Below are 19,773 nucleotides of genomic sequence, written 5' to 3'. Positions count from 1 at the left end.
CCTGGAAACAGGAGGATTAAAAAGCCTCTCAATTTAAAGAGACAAGGGGGAGGGGAGTGTGGGCTGCACAGTTTATAAATAGACAGTGCTCCAGGCTGCCTGATGATGAAGTGGTTGTTTGGTAAATTTTTCTTTTTTAAGGATGCCATTATCAGAGACCATTTCAAATACCAGTTTCGTTTAGTGTTCTTGGTGGGCTTCATCAAATCTTGGGCTATATTTCTGGAGTTTTAGGGGCAGGCCTTTGATATTTAGATCCCATGGAGCACAGAGATGATGATGATGATAATGATGATGTGTCTTTTGCCAAGTGGATGAGCAGCTTTTGGGGTCACAGCTGGAGAGACAAGGAGGAGCGAGGACTCCGGGACCACCACCGACTACAAGAAGCGAGCTGCAGGAAGGCTTCGCTGCCCTGCCCAGTGAGTTACCATAAAGTCAAGGGAAGCTGGAGTGGCAGGGGTGGGAGGGTTCTCTGAGAGAATATTTGTGGGTTTCTTTGGCTTGAATAAATATTTCCAAGCCTTTACCCATTTTTATAAAAATATTACCTATTTGAGTTGCCCTTTAAGACATCTGGTTTTTAATGTTTTAAGTAATGATTTCTTCATTTTCAGTAACCTAAGATACCTTGAACTGCGGAGTTCACGGTCCCCGATGAGTCAGAAATCATCCCACTGAGTTAAGGCATTTAGGTCAAAGGAGAGGAATTTGTAGTTGTTCTGTGGAGGTGTTGTGGATCAATGTGTGATTTCCAGTTGTCTCTTTGATATATGATGACCTTTAAGGAACTGGTGATTCCACATAGCAAATCACAGCCTGTGATAAACATGATACACCTTTTCTTTTGGTTGCCACTGTTTTTAGTGATTAGAGAGGGAAGAGCCCTTAATTCTTTCCTGTTGCAGTGAGAGGCAGGGAGCACAATGCCAGAGGAAGTACCTAGGAGGGGGCAGGCAACCTGGCTGAGGGAAGGGCTCTTCTGTACATGGCCAACACAGTCCCTTCTTCAGCTGCAGTGCTGGAAGGCTCCCCACACGTTGTCTGCTTCCCTTATACACAGCAATAATGATGACATTTCTTTTTCACTAGTCACTTAGAGTTCCAAGCTAGTAGAGACTGCTTACCCAAACTCCTTCTTTGCAAACCTCAGAACCAAGTAAGCTTGGGAGCAAACCTATTTAAGGCCAGTTCTGGGGTCTCAGATGCACAGTGATGGTAAGGTGTGTGAGGAAATTACTTTTTCTGTCATTGGTCAACACCATATGTCTGAAACACAAACTTTCAAAATAAGTTCCTTAGCACATGAATGGGCACTTCCGTACTTCCATTTCCTTAGGTGAAGAATGGAGTTGAAGGGGATGCTCTCTGTGAGACCCAGGTCCATCTTTCCATTTTCCTTTAAAGAAAATAAGCCTGCATGGTGCGCTCTCATTTAATTTCAACACAAGTAAATGTTCTAGATCTAATGAGATTTTCAGAATCTGTGAACCAGGAGTACAATTAGCTTGAAACTTCCAGGTATGAGAGCCAAGCAAAGATAATAAGAGAGAATTTGTGACTTATTGGTCATGTCAATGGCTTCCTAGTGTCACAGGGAATGTGACAATAAAAGAAGCAACATGATTTCTTTACAGTTTCTTTACACTTTTAAAACATATAATCTACTCTGTTTAGAAAATTCATGTTAAACTGGTAATATTTTTCTTACCTTCAACTATTGGGAAACCACAGATCTAGTGTGAACAGCTGGTTTCTGCTCATTTCTAATTTGACCATTTTCTTAATTGAATATCACTAGAGTCTCCAAGTATATAATCCATTTTATAATTAACAGATTAACATGCTTGTATTTACTTTAAGAGACAAAATGTGGAGTAAAATTTAAAATGTGAGTGATAGAGAAGAAGGTGCAGGAACAGAATACGAATCAGAGGACGTAGTTGACCCAGCCATGCTCCCAGAGGACACAGTTGACCCGGCCATGCTCCCAGAGGACACAGTTGACATGGCCATGATCTTAGAGAACACAGTTGGTGCAGCCATGGTCATAAAAAACAAGCACTCCAATTCTTCCGTGTTTAAATAAATAATGCTTTATGTTTGTGAGTCAAACCTGTGTTTTATCATCAAACTGGGCTAGAAGTTTTCTTATTCTTGAGCAATGTTGTTTTCTGTTTTCTTTTAAAATCAGTTTTTGGAGAATTTCACACAGCGTGTTTTGAACATATTTGCCTTTCTTCCCATTCCTCCTTCCAGATCTGCCCACACATCCCTTCCCACTCTGTGTCTCTTTAGTTTTCCATTCCCTCATCAAGACCAAGCTGCAGTTTATGCTGCTCAGATGTTCTTGGATACGTGGCTTTCCACTGCAGCTTGGTCAGCCTGTCAGAGGGTATACTTTTAGAAAATAACCTTTCCTCCTCCAGCAGCTAAGAATTGCCAATAGCTGCTTAAGTAGGGGTGGGACAATAGCTGCTTAAGTAGGGGTGGGACGGTGTGGCCAACTCCCTCCTCCTTTCTGCTGGGGCTTGGTTTAGCTTGAGCTTTCATAGGTTTCTGCACATTGTCATAGCCATTGCATTCCTATGTGCAGTTTCCCTGCTGTGACTAGATTTATTTATGTGAGTACAATGTCATTGTCATCAGACACACCAGAAAAGGGCATCAGATCCCATTACAGATGGTTGCTGGGAAGTGAACTCAGGACCTCTGCCTGGAAAAGTCGCCAGTGCTCTTAACTGCTGAATCATCTCTCCAACCCCTTGAACTCATATTTTACTTCTACCTCCTCCTTCACAATGATCCCTGAGCTTTTGGAGGAGGAGTTCTGCTCTATATTTTCCCGAGGGCTGGTTGTGGGTCTTTGCTGATCATCACCTACTGAAACGAGATGCTTCTCTGATGAAGCTTGAGAGACTCATTAACGAATGCATATACAGATAGGCATTAGTGAATGATAGTAGGTTCTCTCCTAGGGTCTATGGTCAGACTAGGTTCCTGTCCCAATAATAGTGTCAGGCATAATTTCATCTTGTTGAGTGGGTCTTAAATCCAATCAGAAAGTGACTCCATATGCTATGACATCTATCCCACTACTGTGCAAGTGGACATGTCTGGTGCAACAGCAGCTCATAGGGTCCACACCTGGGTAAGATCAATGGTTGCGTTTCTTCTTCAGTATTGTAAAAACTTCAGCACTATGAAAACTAGCTAGTAGGGATATAGTTTCTGGGTGAATACCAGTGTAATATCTCCATGTTCTATGCCTCAAGTATGTGATGTCTTCAGCATTAGGGCCTTACTGTCAAGTTCTGGACACTACCGATTTTCAGTTTTAATATCAATGGAAATGATTAATAAGAAAATGCAGTTCTTTTGATCTCCTGTGTTTTCTTCTTTTCCATTGCTCTAAGCGAAGTCTCTTCCTTCTCTAAATCTAAATAATCTAGATTCGCTATTAGTAAATGAATAGGAAGAGATTCTTCCTTCTTGCCTGTTTTGAATGTTCTTTCTAATACATCTTTATTAATACATCTTATGATTCAACAACACAGTAATAGAGCATTCATTCATTCAACATATTCATTGAACACATATTTTGTCCCAGGTATTGCGCCAACCATGGAGATCATGAAGCAAAAATAGGCATGCATGGTCATGCTTTTGAGACTTTTAGTCTAGTAGAAAAATAAAGTGGCAGAAAAAAATGATGTATAAGGACTGATGTAAGGTCAGTCCTTATAGAAGACAGTTCCTTGTTCAGATTCAATCTGTGGTTGCTGATTTAATGAGTTGGAGAAATTCTGGCTTTAACCAATTATCTTAGGTGGGAAACAAAAAGGTAAGATGAAGTCTGTTATTTTTTTTTTATTTTTTTTTATTAACTTGAATATTTCTTATATACATTTCGAGTGTTATTCCCTTTCCCGGTTTCCGGGCAAACATCCCCCCCCCTCCCCCTTCCTTATGGGTGTTCCCTCCCACCCTCCCCCATTGCCGCCCCCCCCAACAGTCTAGTTCACTGGGGGTTCAGTATTAGCAGGACCCAGGGCTTCCCCTTCCACTGGTGCTCTTACTAGGCTATTCATTGCTACCTATGAGGTCAGAGTCCAGGGTCAGTCCATGTATAGTCTTTGGGTAGTGGCTTAGTCCCTGGAAGCTCTGGTTGCTTGGCATTGTTGTACATATGGGGTCTCGAGCCCCTTCAAGCTCATGAAGTCTGCTATTAAACATTCTGTCTTCTCTTTCCATCATCAGAGGGGTGCAGCACAGAAGTAGAGCACTTGTTCTGCTCATTGTGTAACTCTATTTCTAATAGTGTGCTCATCTTCACAGCTCACCACAATCCTTGTAACTTTGTTCTTTATCATTTGAGCTCCGTGTGAGGATGCTTGCACTACATGGAACAACATTTGGAGAACAGACACAGTGCACTGATCTCCAAAGAACCTTAAGCTCATTCATGCTCCAGGGTAGACAGGTATGACTGTCCTGGTGAAGTCATTTGATAGGAACAAACAAGTTTCTACCCATCCACACACAGCATGTTCTCTTTTTATTTCTTCAGATCACATTTCTCTATTTTATATTCTTTTGACATATTTTCAAATCAAAGTAGTAAATCCTCAAAATTTTAATATTTGTCCATGATAATCCTGGGGTGGCTACACACTCATTTTTGTAGAGGTTCTCCTGTAGTCGTTCACTGAGAGGGAAGACTGTAACTGGACCCCAAAGGTATATCTCTAAAGGCTACTGCAATATTTTATGATTGGCAGTGAATGGCTTCTCATATTTTACATTATATTCATATTCAGTTTTAGTAGGTAACCATTCTGTAATTCAAGGGAGTAAGGGCTATAGTGAACCTTTTACCATTGTGCTTTAATTCTCCTTTCTGGGACGCTACAGTAGGGGAGCTGCTATGCAGGGAAGAAGGTGATGGGTTTTGAAGGTGCTCTTGATGGTGCCTTCTGCTTCCACTGGTAGCACGGCTATGAACAAGGTCCTTAATATCTTTTTGTTTAGATTCCCATGAATGGGACTGGTGGTAGTTGTATGTCCCTCATAAAGATACACACATGTACAGAGAATGATGGACGTAAATACTCAATATAGCACCAGGCACCAAGTAAATACTTGACTATTACAGGAGATCATAAAACCTCCCTGGACACTGAAAGGAGAAGGAAGGAAATGCTCTGCAGCACAGAGCAAACTTTAGATGCTGTAAGTTGCACTGCTATTGCCTACCTGCCCCATGACCCTGCTGGAATCCCATTATATCTACACTCCAGATTTTCTTCCCTCCTCAGACCTCTTTACTCTCTAGCCCACCAGCAAACCCCTTTTGTGGCAGTGCTCCTACCCAAGTGCGGGGCTTATCCACAGGTTCAAAGCAGTCTGTGTTCCCCACAGAGCCTCATTCAGGTAAATCAGTCATCACACATCCACAGAAATCCCCTTTACCATCCCCCACCCCCATGTGTAAATATACATGTGTATATATAAATATAGTCGACCTTATTGTTGTTATGTGTGGTCATATTTATATCTCGTTCTTTCCCCTGAATGTTCTGTCCTGAGAATGCGACTGAGAAAAATCTTAACATGACATCCAAGGCTTACCTAAAGCATTGAGGCATTTGTTTTCAATTTTTAATTTTGGAAATTTGATCATGAGATGGCGAGCATGAACTTCAAAGATGATGTTGTATTGTGATGTCCAATTTTATAGCATTCAGCTAGAATATAGTGATGTGCCCTGTTTGTATGTACAATATCTGTCTCTTACGTAAGCCTGATGGAAGAGGGGAATACTGAGCCCATCTCTTCTCCACCTTTCCCCAGCACCAGGTACTGTGTCTGGCCCACAGCACAGCAAACAGACTAACAGCATTACCTCAGGGATTTCCGCAGCTTTAAACTTTTTTTTTCCTAGTTGAGGGTGTATTATTTGGTTTCCATTGCTGTGAAGAAACATCATAGCCATAGCAACTCTTATAAAAGAAAACATTTAATTGAGACAGACTTACAGTTCGAGAGGTTCAGTCCATTATCATTGTGGGATGCATGCAGAATGAGAAGTTGGAGAAGGAACTGAGAGTTCTATGTAGAAAGAATTTCTTATAAATATCACCTGTTAATAAAAATCTTATGGCCAATGAGCTGAGGCAGACAATAGGAGATAGAACATCCAGCAGGGATAGAGAGAATTCTGGGAAATAGTCAGAGGCATGGGAGATTCTCTCCGCAATCTCTTCAGAAAAGGTAGAGATAGATGTAAACCAGCAGGGAGCTGAACTCAGGTTAGAATAAAAGGAGAGATTTCCCCCTGAACAATGAGAAGACAGGCAGAAGAAGACAAGAAGAGAAAACCAGCTACAGAGCTGAACTCAGGTTAGAATAAAAGGGATAATAGGTTAAGAGCAAATCAGAGAACAAGCCGAAGTTTGTGGCCTAGACATTAATTAATAAATAATTATTCTTAGAGTCACTATTTCTGGGAATTAAGTAGACAATTTTTGACTTAATTTTTACAGTTTCCATTTTGATCCTCAAGCAGCAGCAGAAGACTGTACGACAATGGTGAAGCTTGAGCATGGGAGATCTCAAAGCTCTCCCCCACAGTGATACACTTCCTCTAATAAGGGCATACCTGCTTCAATAAGGCCACACCTCCTAAGAGTGCCACTCTCTATGGACAAGGGCAAAGGGGGAGGTAACAAGGGAAAGGGGGAAGGACTTTTTGTTGGTAGGGAGGTAGAAAAAGGTCTCTCTCTGGATAGAGAGACAGGCATGGTTCATAGGCAAATGAAGAGTTCATAAAGGGAAAGGGGGAAACCTCATATTAGGTTGAGTTGGTTGGTTAGTTTTGATGGGACATGTTAATTAAGGTGGCCAAAAGAGAGATTTGTTTGCTGGACTTCAATACTTTGACCGTTGGACCTTGGTAGTCAGCCTCAAGAGGAGGAAGTAGCTAAATAAGGGAATGGACTTTGGGGGCAAGCTTTAGGAGGAGAATCTAATGATTTTTTTTTACCAAGGCAGAGGGAGAAGGGGAAAGCCTGCCAGGGCCATGTTTGCTGTGCTCAGGTGCGAGAGTCCTTTCAGGATCTTCTAAAGGCCTCATTAAGTAAATTGCTTCTGTAAAGGCTCTACTGAGTTACTAGGAGTTTCAATAGATAAACTTCAGAGGAATACAACTCACACTGCAACAATGCCCAATGGCTGGATCTAAGCAGGCTGGACTTCAGGTTTGTAGACATGTATATTCCGCAGCTTTCAACAAATGCTCTGCACATTGATAGGCCTATGTACAAGGTGCTGCTTCCTCTATTCTTACCAGGGTTGAATTGTTTAAACATGTGTTTTAAGACTCACCTAAAAGATATAATTGTCATTTTATGTATTTTTGATCATTTTATACCATATTTATGAATAACATAAACATTCGTCCATTAGGAGTTTCATTTTCCTTTCTTTTAAAAATTATTTTATATTTTTTTGAAATTATGTCATTTATTGTTTCCCTTTCTTTCCTTCAAGTCCTCCCACATACCCCTTCTTATTCTCTTTCACATTCTTGACCTCTTCTTCATTAATTGCATATATATATATATATATATATACACACACACATATATATGTATGTATATAATCTTGCCAACTTTCAGGGCTGACCTCTGATATTGGATAATAAATTGGTAGGCTCATGTTGTGTGTAATTTTAAAAACATTCCAGCTTCTTTGTCCAGCTCCGAGTATGGCCAGCTGGCTTCTTTCCTGAGAAAGCTGGAGCTGCTGTCCATCCATGTTCCACTGGATACCTCTTCCTCCCTGTTAGATTTGCCAATCTGCCATCAACCGCCCTGTTTTCTCTCTTTCTCCTGCCCACCTTAGCCCCATGGAAGAAACACTAGACAGCTTTATTAGTTTAGAATTTGGCAGATAACACAAATGCTGGGCAAAGGATCTCCTGCCCTAACTGAAAAGCCATCCACCAGTGCTGGAGGTCGCCTTTTCTAGCAACCAAGATCCATGTGGTTGTTGCATGGCCTTCCATTCCAAAGCCTGGCCTGAAGAGCTCCCTCCTCTCTCCTTGTGTCTGCTCCTCCTTTTCCTGGGACCTGGAAGTCCTTCGTTTCCTTTTGCCCAGCAATTAGATCCTGCCTTTTTTATTGGCCAAATCAAGAACCAATTAGGGAAATAACACCTCCCCCTACATGCTCATCTTGATAAAAAAACATTCTCCCATTCTCAGCATTCTTTAGTTGCCTGTAGTTCTTTGTGTAGGATTGAGGCACCCTAGGCTTTCTCTGTGTCCACATTAGCATGTCTATTGTAGTCCTTGTTCAGCTCCTGCTTAGGTTTCTAGATCGGTGAACCTTTACAGGTGTGGCTTCTGACTTTCTTCGGAAACACAATCTCACAGCAAACCCTTGACCATCTCGCTCTCTCATTTTTTCATTCATCCATCCATTCAGTATATATCTAACTCAGGTAATGAACAAGTCAAGGGGCCAGGTACTACAACATAGCCCTTGATGTGCTAGAGCCAATGCTCTAATGGAGAAGAGACACACTGAGCACCCTTAGCCAGAGCACTGGTTAGACTTGTATAGTATCACAGAGAAGCGATGTTGGGGGATCCTAGGACAGCATCTACTTGAGACATAGTGGCAGAGAATTTATGGGGGATTGCTCTTTCTCCTGAGAGTGAAAATGATTACCCAGGTCAAAGTTGAAAGAATGGGTGGGAAGCAAACAGCAACAATAAAGCAATTTTGCAGTCAGCAATGAGTAAACTAATTGCAGTCTGGAATCCTCATTGTGGCAAGCCACAGGTATCTGCAATGAGGGAAAGGACCAGTAATGCTTTATTATCAAAAAGGGAGGAATTCACATGCCCTGGCTATATACAAAAGTCTTTGTTCTTGAAGACACAAAAGAGCAGTCACTATCTACATTGTTGGGAAGTATTTTGTTGGTGTCGCTGCATCTGTGAAGACGTATAAATTCTTTTACACAAATATGGATTTGTGTAAGAGGTGTGAAAGGCATCCTTTCTACACAAGACTTTCTGGTGCATTTCATATGTTTGGTTGTTTTGTGAGGAATGTCCTAAGACAGGTAGAGTATGAGCACATTTTTCCTGTTTCACTTGCTAAATTTTGTCTGGGTTTGGCATGATTGAGGGCATTTTTATGTCAGTAATTCTTTTTCCTTTTCCTTTTCCTTTCCTCTCTTTTCTTTTCTTTTCCTTTTCTTTTCTTTTATTGAGTTAGGACCTTAATAGGTAATCCTGGCTGGCCTAGAATTCCCAAAGATCCACATGCCTGTGCCTCTCAAGTGCTGGGATTAAAGGTGTGAGCCATCACATTCTGATTTTATCAGTGATTTCCACAGCCTTTAGGGAAGTGGAGAGGGATGATGGTGGATGAGATCACTGTAGGAAGGATGGTCTTTCTTCATAGCATGGTCCTGGGAAGGAGAGGAGAGCTTAACTCTCCTTAAGGAACACGTAAGTCACTCAGCTGAGATGGTGCAAAATGAGAAGATGACAGACCTGAGTTCACTGTTGTTCTAACTATTCTGTTTGCTTTGGGGAGAGGAAAACAAAGAAAGTGTGAGCAGACACAAGGTGTGCATTCCCAGGAATGTGCATTAGGAATCAACACTGAGTGCTAATGAAGGATGATAATGATGACTTGGACTAAAGAAATGGTTGGTTTTGAGACACACTTGAGAAGGGGAATCTGCTGACTGCACATTTCATCTGGGTATTGAAGGAGTGTCCTGAAATCAAGTGAATGCCCTGCCGTCCACTGAATGTGGGGACACTGAAGGACACTGGGAATGAATTATGATGGACCTGTTTAAAAGCAATAAGTTGACATGACAAGGTGAAGATTTTGACTTCATTTCCAGATCTAAAAATCAGCAGCAATTCAATTCATAAAACAAAAAAAACCCAACATTAGTTAGTTATAGTGAATTATTATTAAAGATAGCAATTGCCATTATTGTAAAGATAAGAAACAGATATAGAAATATGTTCTAATGCAAGAGCTCTACATATTCACTCTGTTTCCCCAAAGTTTCACTTGTGATGCCCCTTTTCAATCCGTATGCTGTCTCTATTAGCATATTGGTATATGTATTAGCATGTTGGTGTACTCATTGACTTAATGGTATACTTACTACCTTAGTTTCTTCTTTTATTTTTGTTTTGGTTATTTTGTTTATTTACATTTCAAATGTTATCCCCCTTCCCCTCCAACCCCCCCATTCCATTCCCCTACTCCCTGACTCCACAAGGGTAATTCCCCCATTGATCCCCCCACTCCTACCCCACCATCCTAGCATTCCCCTACACTGGGGTATCAAGCCTTCAAGGACCAAGGGCCTCTCCTCCCACTGATGCCAGACAAGGCCATCCTCTGCCATATGCGACTGGAGTCATGAGTCCCTCCATGTATACTCTTTGGTTGGTGGTTTAGTCCCTGGGAGCTTTGGAGGGTCTGTTTGGTTGATGTTGTTGTTCTTCCTATGGGGTTGCAAACCCCTTCAGCTCCTACCTTAGTTTCTTTGTCCCTTAGTCTTCACAACGAACATGCTCATGAATTTCACACATGTTTAGAGTATTAGAGTTCTGGTAAGAACTGTGAATGCTACCAGTTAGTTTTTTGTGCCATCTAGTGCCTTCTTCTTGCCCATTAGCATCTGTTTTTCACAGTTTAAGGAACCTAACCAGATTTCATACACATAAGAAGGTCTCTATCTCTCTATCACTTCTAAAGAAGTGCTGTGCTAGGCCCGATGTTTTTGGTTGGCAGGTTTGATTTTTTTTTTCCCCTTAGTACCATGAAAATCCCATATATCATTTCTGGAAATTCCACGCACTCTTTCCTGCCATATATTGTTTGTGTTGAGAAATGGTGTGAGATGCACATGCTACACGTCATTTGTTTCTTTACTTGCTCTGACTGTGGAATCTTCTGTTTTATCTCTAGCCTTTGAAAAAGTCCGTTTTAACTCCTGTGCTTGGGGGAACTGACTATAAGTTACAGCACACTTGTTTGAGTTGAATCTGACTGTGACTTTTGACCAAGGTATCTGATTTGGGGAATATGTTTGGGAAATTTTCTTTTATAACTCTGATAAGCTTTCCCTCTGATACTCACAGGTTCCTGGCCAATGTCCAGCAAGCTGAATATCCTCTGTGTCCATGGTACCCAGCAGACTCCACACTCTCCCCATAACTCCTTCTTAACTACTCTGTATTTTCAAGTTGCCTGTCTTCGCTTACCCACCCCAAAGATTTTAGTTTGATTTTCAATAATTGCCCCTTATGTTTCTGTGAAATTTCTTCATTAGATCATTAACTCATTTCTCCATGTTTTCTTGAAGTTGTTTCAAGGATTTCCTGAAACAGTTGCTTTGAGGTTTCAACTAAAAGTCACTCCATAGTCTAACGTCGTCAATTTCTGACACCATATTTTGAATGCTCGGTGAGACCATGGATCTCTGGCAGAGCCTCTTGATGTACGGTGCTGTCCGCACATTGAAGGGTTAAGTATTTATTTGTGCCTGCTTACTTTCCTACAACCTAGAGTCACTTCTGCAATTTTATCACTAGATGGCACTAGTGAATTGTTTAGAGCCCCTCTGTTGGTGTTTTACTGTATTTTAACACTAGAGGGAAAGCCATGCCCAATTTTGTTCCAAACCCTAAATTGGAATGTCGCTTAGCAGGAATGAAGCCGGATTTTAAGGTGCTATGCACGTATGTAGCAGATGTGCAGCTTGGTCTTCATGCTGGTCCCTCCCAACTGGAGCGGGAGCTTACCTGACTATGTTGCCTGCCTCTGGGTCGGTCCTATCACTCCAACTGAGCTGTCTTGTCTGGTGTCAGTGGGAGAGAGTGTACATAGTCCTACAGTGACTTGAGGTGACAGAGTGGGTGGTACTCAGGGTGGACTTCCCCTTTCTCAGACGAGAAGCTCGGCGGGCATAGGGGAAGAAGCTAGCTGTGTGAGGGGATCGGGGGTCGGGGTGACTAGGAAGGTGGGGTGCTGCAATTGGGATGTAAAGTGAATAAACAAATAATTTAATGGGGTGGGGGTGCTCCGTTCCCACAGCCTCTCCCTTGCCTGAGGTAGGTCCATAGTTTGTCCATAATCCTTGTCTATATTTAGACTGAGGGACTCTGCCCAGTTCCTGACTGTGGAAGAACCAGCTTCACGCTCTCATTCCACAGCTTGTCGCTTGCTTTTCTTTATAATCCCTAAGTGGAAAGTATTCTCTCCGTGTTTGCCATTTGGACTTTCGGAAGCACTGGAAGGAGCAGTTCAGTGTGATCCCTGAAACTAATATGTTGGCCAGCACCCTGAGCACGAGCTCAGAGCCCATTAAGACAGTGCGGCACCCATACAAGACAAAGGGCCACTCTGCTACCAACTGCCAGCTGCTGAACCAGACGTGGATCCAGACTATTGTACCCAGCTACAGATAGTAACGGCTGGGTGACACGTCTCTCTTTGGCATTGGGACTGTTGCAGACTTTCTGACTGTGGCACTGACCACACTGAGTTCTAGGGCAGTCCTGTCTTCACCCCATTCATGCTACCGGCAAATACATTCTTGTTTCCTGTTGTGCTATCTGAAGTTGTGGGTGGTTTTGTTGATAGGGTCCCTTGGTTTTCCTGACAAATGCTTAGCTGGGTAGCTGGGTCCTACAGTCATGAAGATCTGAAGTCTGTGTACAGACACACAGATCTGTCCTGTCTGTATATAGATTTCCACTAGATGCTAGGGGACACATAGAGGCTCAGTATATAAGGTTGGGATTGAGTCTAGAACCTTGGTTTCTGTCTGGTGTGAGCTGCACTGTAGCAAGCTCTGGTCTTGAACTACAAAGTCTTGAGGTAACTTTTATGTCCTGCTCCACAACGTTCAATTTTCTTCTTTCTCTGCTGCTCAAGATTAAGGGAGAGGTGGTGCTGTCTTGGCTGCCTGTCTAATGTAGTTCCAGAGGTTTAATCTGTGTGCACTGTTCAGGGCACAGGGGCTATGGGGCTCGTGACACTGGATTTCACTGTAGTGAACTTAATACTGGGTTTTGAGTCTAAGGCCTTGATGTAGCTCCCCCTTCTTCCACTTACAGGCTTCACATTGCTCAGAGCTGCAAGAAGAAAGGTACATCTCTTCTTGTCTTCCTCAATGTGCCCTTCCCTCTTCCCTTCTGATACCAGACACTAATGGACTCTTTCCCAGCTCCCTTAGCTCCTGCAGTTTGGTACATGAATATTATTCAGATCGATGCATCTATTGGGAAAAGATCCATCATTGTGCTCCATGTCTGCATTCTACAGAATGTAACATGTTTTCTGATGGACCGAGGTTGGTTTTAAAGACACCAGAGGGAATGAAAACAGCAGAAGAAACAAAGGAAAGTAAATCAGATGGATCATTTCCAAGTTTCTTTTCTTAAAAGGTGGGATAAGGTGACAAAATGTGAGGAAAATGACTTGCTGGTTAATGAGAAGATACTTTAGGTCTCTATCATTGCATAAGGATCACACCAGGACTCACGTCATCAGCATGACCTTTGAAACTAGCCTGCTTAGGAAATCTAGCTGCCTCATTTCTCCTGGCTTTCTTGTTCAATGAGATGTGGCATGTGTAACTCTGTTGTTATTTTAGCCTGATATATATTGCTCTATAACATGTATATATACATTTATATATTAATTTGTTATTAATTTTAATTGTATTATTGACATAATATATGTTTATGATATATTTCATTATTATTTAATATAATATTAATTATGTAAATAATATAATTATTAATATATGTGTATGTTAGTCTGAGAGTCTATGGAACACTACAGGAATTGAGTAAGCACCTCAGGGAGAGGTCAGAGTTAATGATATCAATGTAATCAAGATTATAGATAGAAATTGATGTCCAGACATGTGTAGGACAGATATAGTATAGCATGTATAGTGAAAGAGAAGGAAGGGTCTAACCTAGAACCTTTGGGACCTCCCACACTTATGAGCTGAAGGGATAGTGAGCAAAAATGTCTGTGTTGCTGTGGCAAAAAGATGAAAGAACTCTAGAGATGTACAGTGATGGGAGGAAAGGGATGTTTCCAGAAGGCCCTCTGGGAACTTAACTTGGATAAGATGCAGTGGCTGAGATAGACGAAAGAGTGTATAGAATTTGGCAACACAGAAATAAATGTCCTCAGCACAAAGCCTACACTGAAGTGGCCTGGAGTGTGAGAAAGACCGAAAGATCATCGTGGTTCTTCCAGGGAGTATGGCTTCTCTGACCTCTGACCTTTGTTTATTTTACTACTGTGACTCCAGCATTGATGTTGTTTTATGACTGGCATGTCTGGAAACCCTTATGATATGATTGTGTATATTCTTGGTATTAGTCATTGAGAATGTGCGGGTTTTTAAAATGTCTAAATTTATGTTGCTTTTGATGTTAGTGATATATATGTTAAATTAACGGTTCCTCATAATTCCTCCATTGTTTTTTATAAAATTCCATTAAATGTTCATCTTTACATTATTTCTGACACATATGTAGTGTCAGTAAAGTTTTTAAAGGATTTAGAAATTATTCTGGCAATTTAACTCAGGGCTCGGAGGCCTTCACTGATGGTAGACTAGCAACAATGATGATTGGCTGGAGATTCTCTGCTCAATATTTTAACCCTGATTCTGCTGCCTCTCGGCAGGAGGAAGCTCTAACTGACAAAGAAGATAAAATTTTCCTAAAACATATGGTTCCTTAGTTGTTAATTTATATGCGTCCTGTCTCTGTGTCAGTATACATATCCTTTATGAGGTAAACTTAAAAAACATTCTGTATTCCTAGTTTCCTGCATTTCCCAGCATTGCTCCATCTGACTGCTACCCTAGAAGACATTCTCACGAGGACCAGGGATCCCGAAGACACCTTCCAATGCGGCATCACAGGAAATGCTCAGTGGATGGGTCATTTCGGGAGCCAATAGAACCACCAAGAAGAGCTCATTCCAAAATGCAGGAATTTTCAGAATCCTTTGCACAACACCTGTGCCTTCAAACCAAGTGCTCTCCTGCGGTATGTGGCAGACTGAACTGTTCTTATTTAAGCCATACCCTGAAGTCTTCTTCAGGTTTGAGGAGGGAAAGTCGAACTTCTTCATTCATAGCACATGATAAGTGACTGGAACACACCACTCAGCATTTTTTATGATAACTTAACATTAAATGTCTATTTTCATATTAGCTCTAAATAGAGTAAATTGAAACATGTCACTGAGAAAGGCCTAATGTGTCTTCTGTTTAAAGATCAAATTGTGATAACTTGTAGACACAGTATTTTTATAAATCTGAGCACGAAAAGAGCCAAACCTTCATTTGTGGCCTATTCTTCAGCAATGATGTTAGATTATAATTAATTCCTTTCTTCCCTCCCTTTCTTCACCTTCCCTTTTCTCTCTCCTCTCCTCCTCCCTCCTCCTTCTAATCTTCTCCCTCCTTCTGTTTGTCCTACCATCTTTTCCTTTCTGGATGGGGATAAGTTCTTACTGTGACGGTCCAGCTAGCCTGGAGCTTGTTACATAGCCCAGACTGGACTCAAACACTCAGTTCTCCTCTCTCAGCCTCCAGAGTGCTTGACTTTCTTCTATTTTGGTATCAACACTCACGTGGACTATTTTGATTGAGACATTATGTACACACCCTAAATTCCATGTAAGTAAAGGATGTGCTCGATAGTTGTGACACTAACTGGTATTTCTCTCATTACATGTTAGGTTTACTTTGAAAGCATTTTTATTGCTTGAGAATTTCGTACATGCACAGAATGTGATTTGATCAAATCTACGCCCCCAACACACACATTTTCTCACTTCCAACTCCTTTTCTATCCCCAACCACTTTTTTCTCTCAGTTTTTTGTGCTCTTTTTCTCCATCTTTTATGTTAAACCCACTGAGTCTATTTACTGCACCTGTGGTGTGTGTGTGTGTGTCCATGTGGGTGGGTGTACATGTGTGTATCTCTGTGGTGTGTGTGTGTGTGTGTGTGTATGTATGTGTGTGTGTATGTATCTCTGTGGGTGTGTATGTGTGTGTGTGTGTGTCCATGTGGGTGGGTGTACATGTGTGTATCTCTGTGGTATGTGTGTGTGTGTGTATGTATCTCTGTGGTGTGTGTGTGTGTGTGTGTGTGTGTGTGTGTGTGTGTGTGTGTGTGTCTCCATGTGGTATGTGTGTGTAGGACCATTTACTTTTGGAACATCAGCAGCAGTCCCTTTAGGGACCACATTCCTGAAGAAAACTAACTCTTCCTTCCCCAGCAACCATCACTCAACAAAGCTCTTCACCTAGGGTTGAAGCTTTATGAATCTCTTCTCCAACATTGGCCAGTGTAATCTTGGGCTAAAAGTCAGCCCCTATGAGGTCATTATTGATGAGTACTTTTCAGATAATCTCAGTAGGAGGAAAGCTAATCTGGGGAAGATCATCACTGTAACTTTTCTTTTGATATTGAGCTGGTAAGTATTAGAGTCATTGATGACTATTAAATATGCATTTAATAAACATAAACATAAGTGCTGGATCTAATGTAAAACATTTGTCAGAACATTCCCAGAGCTGGTTTGACTTTTAATTTTCTCTTAGCTTTTAATCTCAGCTTCATTATTTGTCTTTCTGACCTTAATGAAGGAGCCATGATGGATAGAAATGCCACGAATTCATTGGCTTATGCTGTAGAGTAGCCAAGAGGACAACCAACTGAGCCAGACACCTCCATTGCTTTGCCCCAGTAGGGCTGAGGGAGTCACATGACTGCCACTCACAGCACGTGAGGCATGATCCACAGATACTCAATGGTTTTTCATTTTCTACTTCAAATAAGGGGAGGAAGGATTCTTCTGTTTGTTACACAAATGCATAAATAAACATAGGTAGGGCAGTTACTAATGTCACTGTTTTGCTCCGAAAGTTTCTCTAAAAGGCAATCACCACCTTCACGTCAAAATTACAAAATCCTCCCCAACAGTCCCTTGTCATTAACCCTATTAGAGGTGTCATTGCACCACCAGACAATTTTTCATTCCCTTTGCTTTGTCTTACTCCATATAGGTGGAGTGTCTAGGGGGTAGAGTCTATTTAATGCTGTATATTCTGATCCTAGAACAATAGTGTATGTTCAATAAGTCAGTGAAGTACTGTAAGTGGTCCCACCACTCTCATACTGGCCAATCTACTAGAGAAGAATGATTTGGTCGGATGTCCTTCTTCAACACTGCATTGCTCATGTAGCTCTTACATCACACCATAGCAAAAGCTCTTCTTTATGATTAAAACCTTTACCTAGATGTTATATTGGGTCGATGGTAATTTATGTGCTAGAAAGTGAGACATGGGTGTATGCTACAAATTCAGAGCTTTCTTCCTGTCTAGTTGTTGGGGAAAATGTGAGAACAGGTTAGTGTCTGGTGCATTTTACCTTTGTCTAATGCTTTTCCAGGGACCCAAGGGGAGGAAGGAGAGAAATGAAAGACATTGCCTAGAGACTAACATGAGATCCTACAAGAAAGTGGAGGACAGAAGGACCTCAATGAAGGAAACACCTGGAGACGAACCCATGGCTCCTCTGATTGAAAAGGGGCCTGAATAATAATGCTTTGTTTCAACATTGCCAAGACAGATGTCACTGGTTGTTCCGAGACCCAGAACTTCCTGCAGAATGACATCTGGAAAGGGTTTTAGCAGATGCTTAGACTACAGTGGGCAGTTGGAATGGCTGCTTCTCAAGATGGCTTGTGTTACACTCAAACTGTCTCTGGCATCTTGCTTGAGTGTACGATGTTTCTGTCCTTCTGTGATAAGAAGAAACGGTGTTTGAATAAAATAAAGGAATCCCTGACATTATAAAATTTGGTTTCTAATGAGTCACATATGTGTCATCACTAATTCCTTTTTGTTATTCACCTCCCACATCATCCTAAACAAAAGTCCTTGTCTCCAATCTTACTTCCTTCTTCAGGTAATTAAGCTGTATAATACCCATCACTTAATGAAAACTACTAAATAACATGACAAGTAGTATCCTGAATGATTTAACACATTACCTAAAGCAATCCTTAACACACTGAAGTGAGGTCTCTATTGGCTCTCTTAAACTCAGATCTAAAAGGACATAGCATTCATTAGCTCTCTTGTTGGTGTGACAGAATTCCTGGCATGCGCAACTTCAGTTTCATAGTTTAATAGGTGTCATTACTTCATGACGGAGAGGGCATAATGGAACAGAGGAGGCCACTCCATGGTGGCCAGGAAGCAGAGTAAGACAAGACTGGAAGAGGCAAAATATGCTCTTCAAAGTCATACTTTTTCCCTTTTTATTAAATTTATTTATTTACTCCCTTTACAACCCAATATCAGCCCTTCCTCTCCTTGTAGTACTCCCTCATGCAAGTTCTACCCAATTCCTCGTCCCCTTCTATTTTGAGATGGGGAAACTCCCTTGGGTGTCATCACCCTTGTCCACCCACCCACAAACACATCAAGTTGGACTAGACACATCCTCTCCCACTGGGGTCAGACAAGGCTGCCTATTTAGGAGTGCAGGATCCACAGGCAGGCAGGCAGGTGACAGGGCCAGGGACAGCCCCTGCTCCAGTTGTTTGGGGGACCCACATGCTGCTCATCTGCTACATATGGGCAGGGGGCTAGGTTCAGCCTGTGCTCACTTGTTGGTTGGCGATTCAGGCTCTGGGAACTTCAAAGGGTCCAGGTTAGTTGACTCTGTTGGTCTTTTTGTGGAGTTCCTGTCCTGTTTCAGTCCCTCAATCTTTCTCCCAACTCTTCTGTAAGACTCCTCGAGCTCCATCTAATATTTGGGTGTAAGTCTTTGCATCTCTTTCCATTGGGTGCTGGGTAGATCCTCGCAGAGGACAGTTATGCTAGGTTCCTTTCTGCAAGCATAACCAAGTATCACTAAATTGGTTCTTGCCCATGAGAGGTGTCTCAATTTGGGGCAGTCGCTGGTTGGCCATTCCCTCCGTCTCTGCTCTATCTCTACCCCTGAATATCTTGTAAACAGGATATATTTTGGGAAAAAGACTTTGTGGGTGGGTTGTTGTCCTTCTTCTACTGGGAATCCTGGCCAGCTATATGAAGTGGCCATACACCCCACTGATAGGAATCTCAGCTAGAATCATCCCCTTAGAACCTTTGAGGACTCTCCCCAGTCTTTGGCTCCTCCTAGAGATTGCAACCCCCCAAGCTAATCTCCCTTGTCTCTTTCTGAGATTCTACCTTACACCCATCAGAATAGTTAAGATTGAAAACTCAAAGTACAGCACATACTGGCAAGATTGTAGAGCAAGAGGAACACTCTTTCACTGTTGGTGGGAGTGCAAACTTTACAACCACTCTGGAAATCAATTTGGTGGTTTCTCAGAAGATTGGGGATAGTTATGCCTCAAAAGATCCAGCTCTACTACTCCTGAGGATCTATCCAAAAGATGCTCCACCATCCCACAAAGATACTCACTCAACTATTTTCTTTTCAGCTTTATTTATAATAGCCAGAAACTGGAAATAGCCTAAATGTCTCTCAACTGAAAAATGGATACAGAAATGTGGTATATCTACACAATAGAATGCTATTCAGCCATTAAAACAAAGGCATCAAGAATTTAACAGACAAATGAATGGAACTAGAAAGTATCATCCTGAGTGAG

At 41.7% G+C, this 19,773-nt stretch overlaps 1 protein-coding gene across 2 annotated transcripts; it reads left to right on the top strand.

The window, feature by feature from the left end:
- Positions 1-49: 49 nt before the first annotated feature.
- Positions 50-17,956, top strand: Lnp1 (leukemia NUP98 fusion partner 1). Of its 2 annotated transcripts, XM_032899319.1 has the most exons (4): positions 101-121; positions 312-422; positions 14,906-15,133; positions 17,553-17,956. In XM_032899319.1, the coding sequence occupies exons 2-4, from the start codon at positions 315-317 to the stop codon at positions 17,700-17,702; spliced, it is 486 nt and encodes a 161-aa protein (XP_032755210.1). In that variant the 5' UTR covers positions 101-121; positions 312-314; the 3' UTR covers positions 17,703-17,956. The 2 variants fall into 2 exon arrangements, with proteins under 2 accessions (XP_032755209.1, XP_032755210.1); XM_032899318.1 differs by having other exon boundaries at positions 50-422.
- Positions 17,957-19,773: the final 1,817 nt, after the last annotated feature.

The sequence above is a fragment of the Rattus rattus genome, chromosome 4 (assembly GCF_011064425.1).
Source record: "Rattus rattus isolate New Zealand chromosome 4, Rrattus_CSIRO_v1, whole genome shotgun sequence".
In the NCBI taxonomy this organism is placed as follows: domain Eukaryota; kingdom Metazoa; phylum Chordata; class Mammalia; order Rodentia; family Muridae; genus Rattus; species Rattus rattus.
The sequence above is the reverse complement of the archived record's forward strand: the minus strand, read 5'-3'. Positions and strand labels throughout refer to the sequence as shown.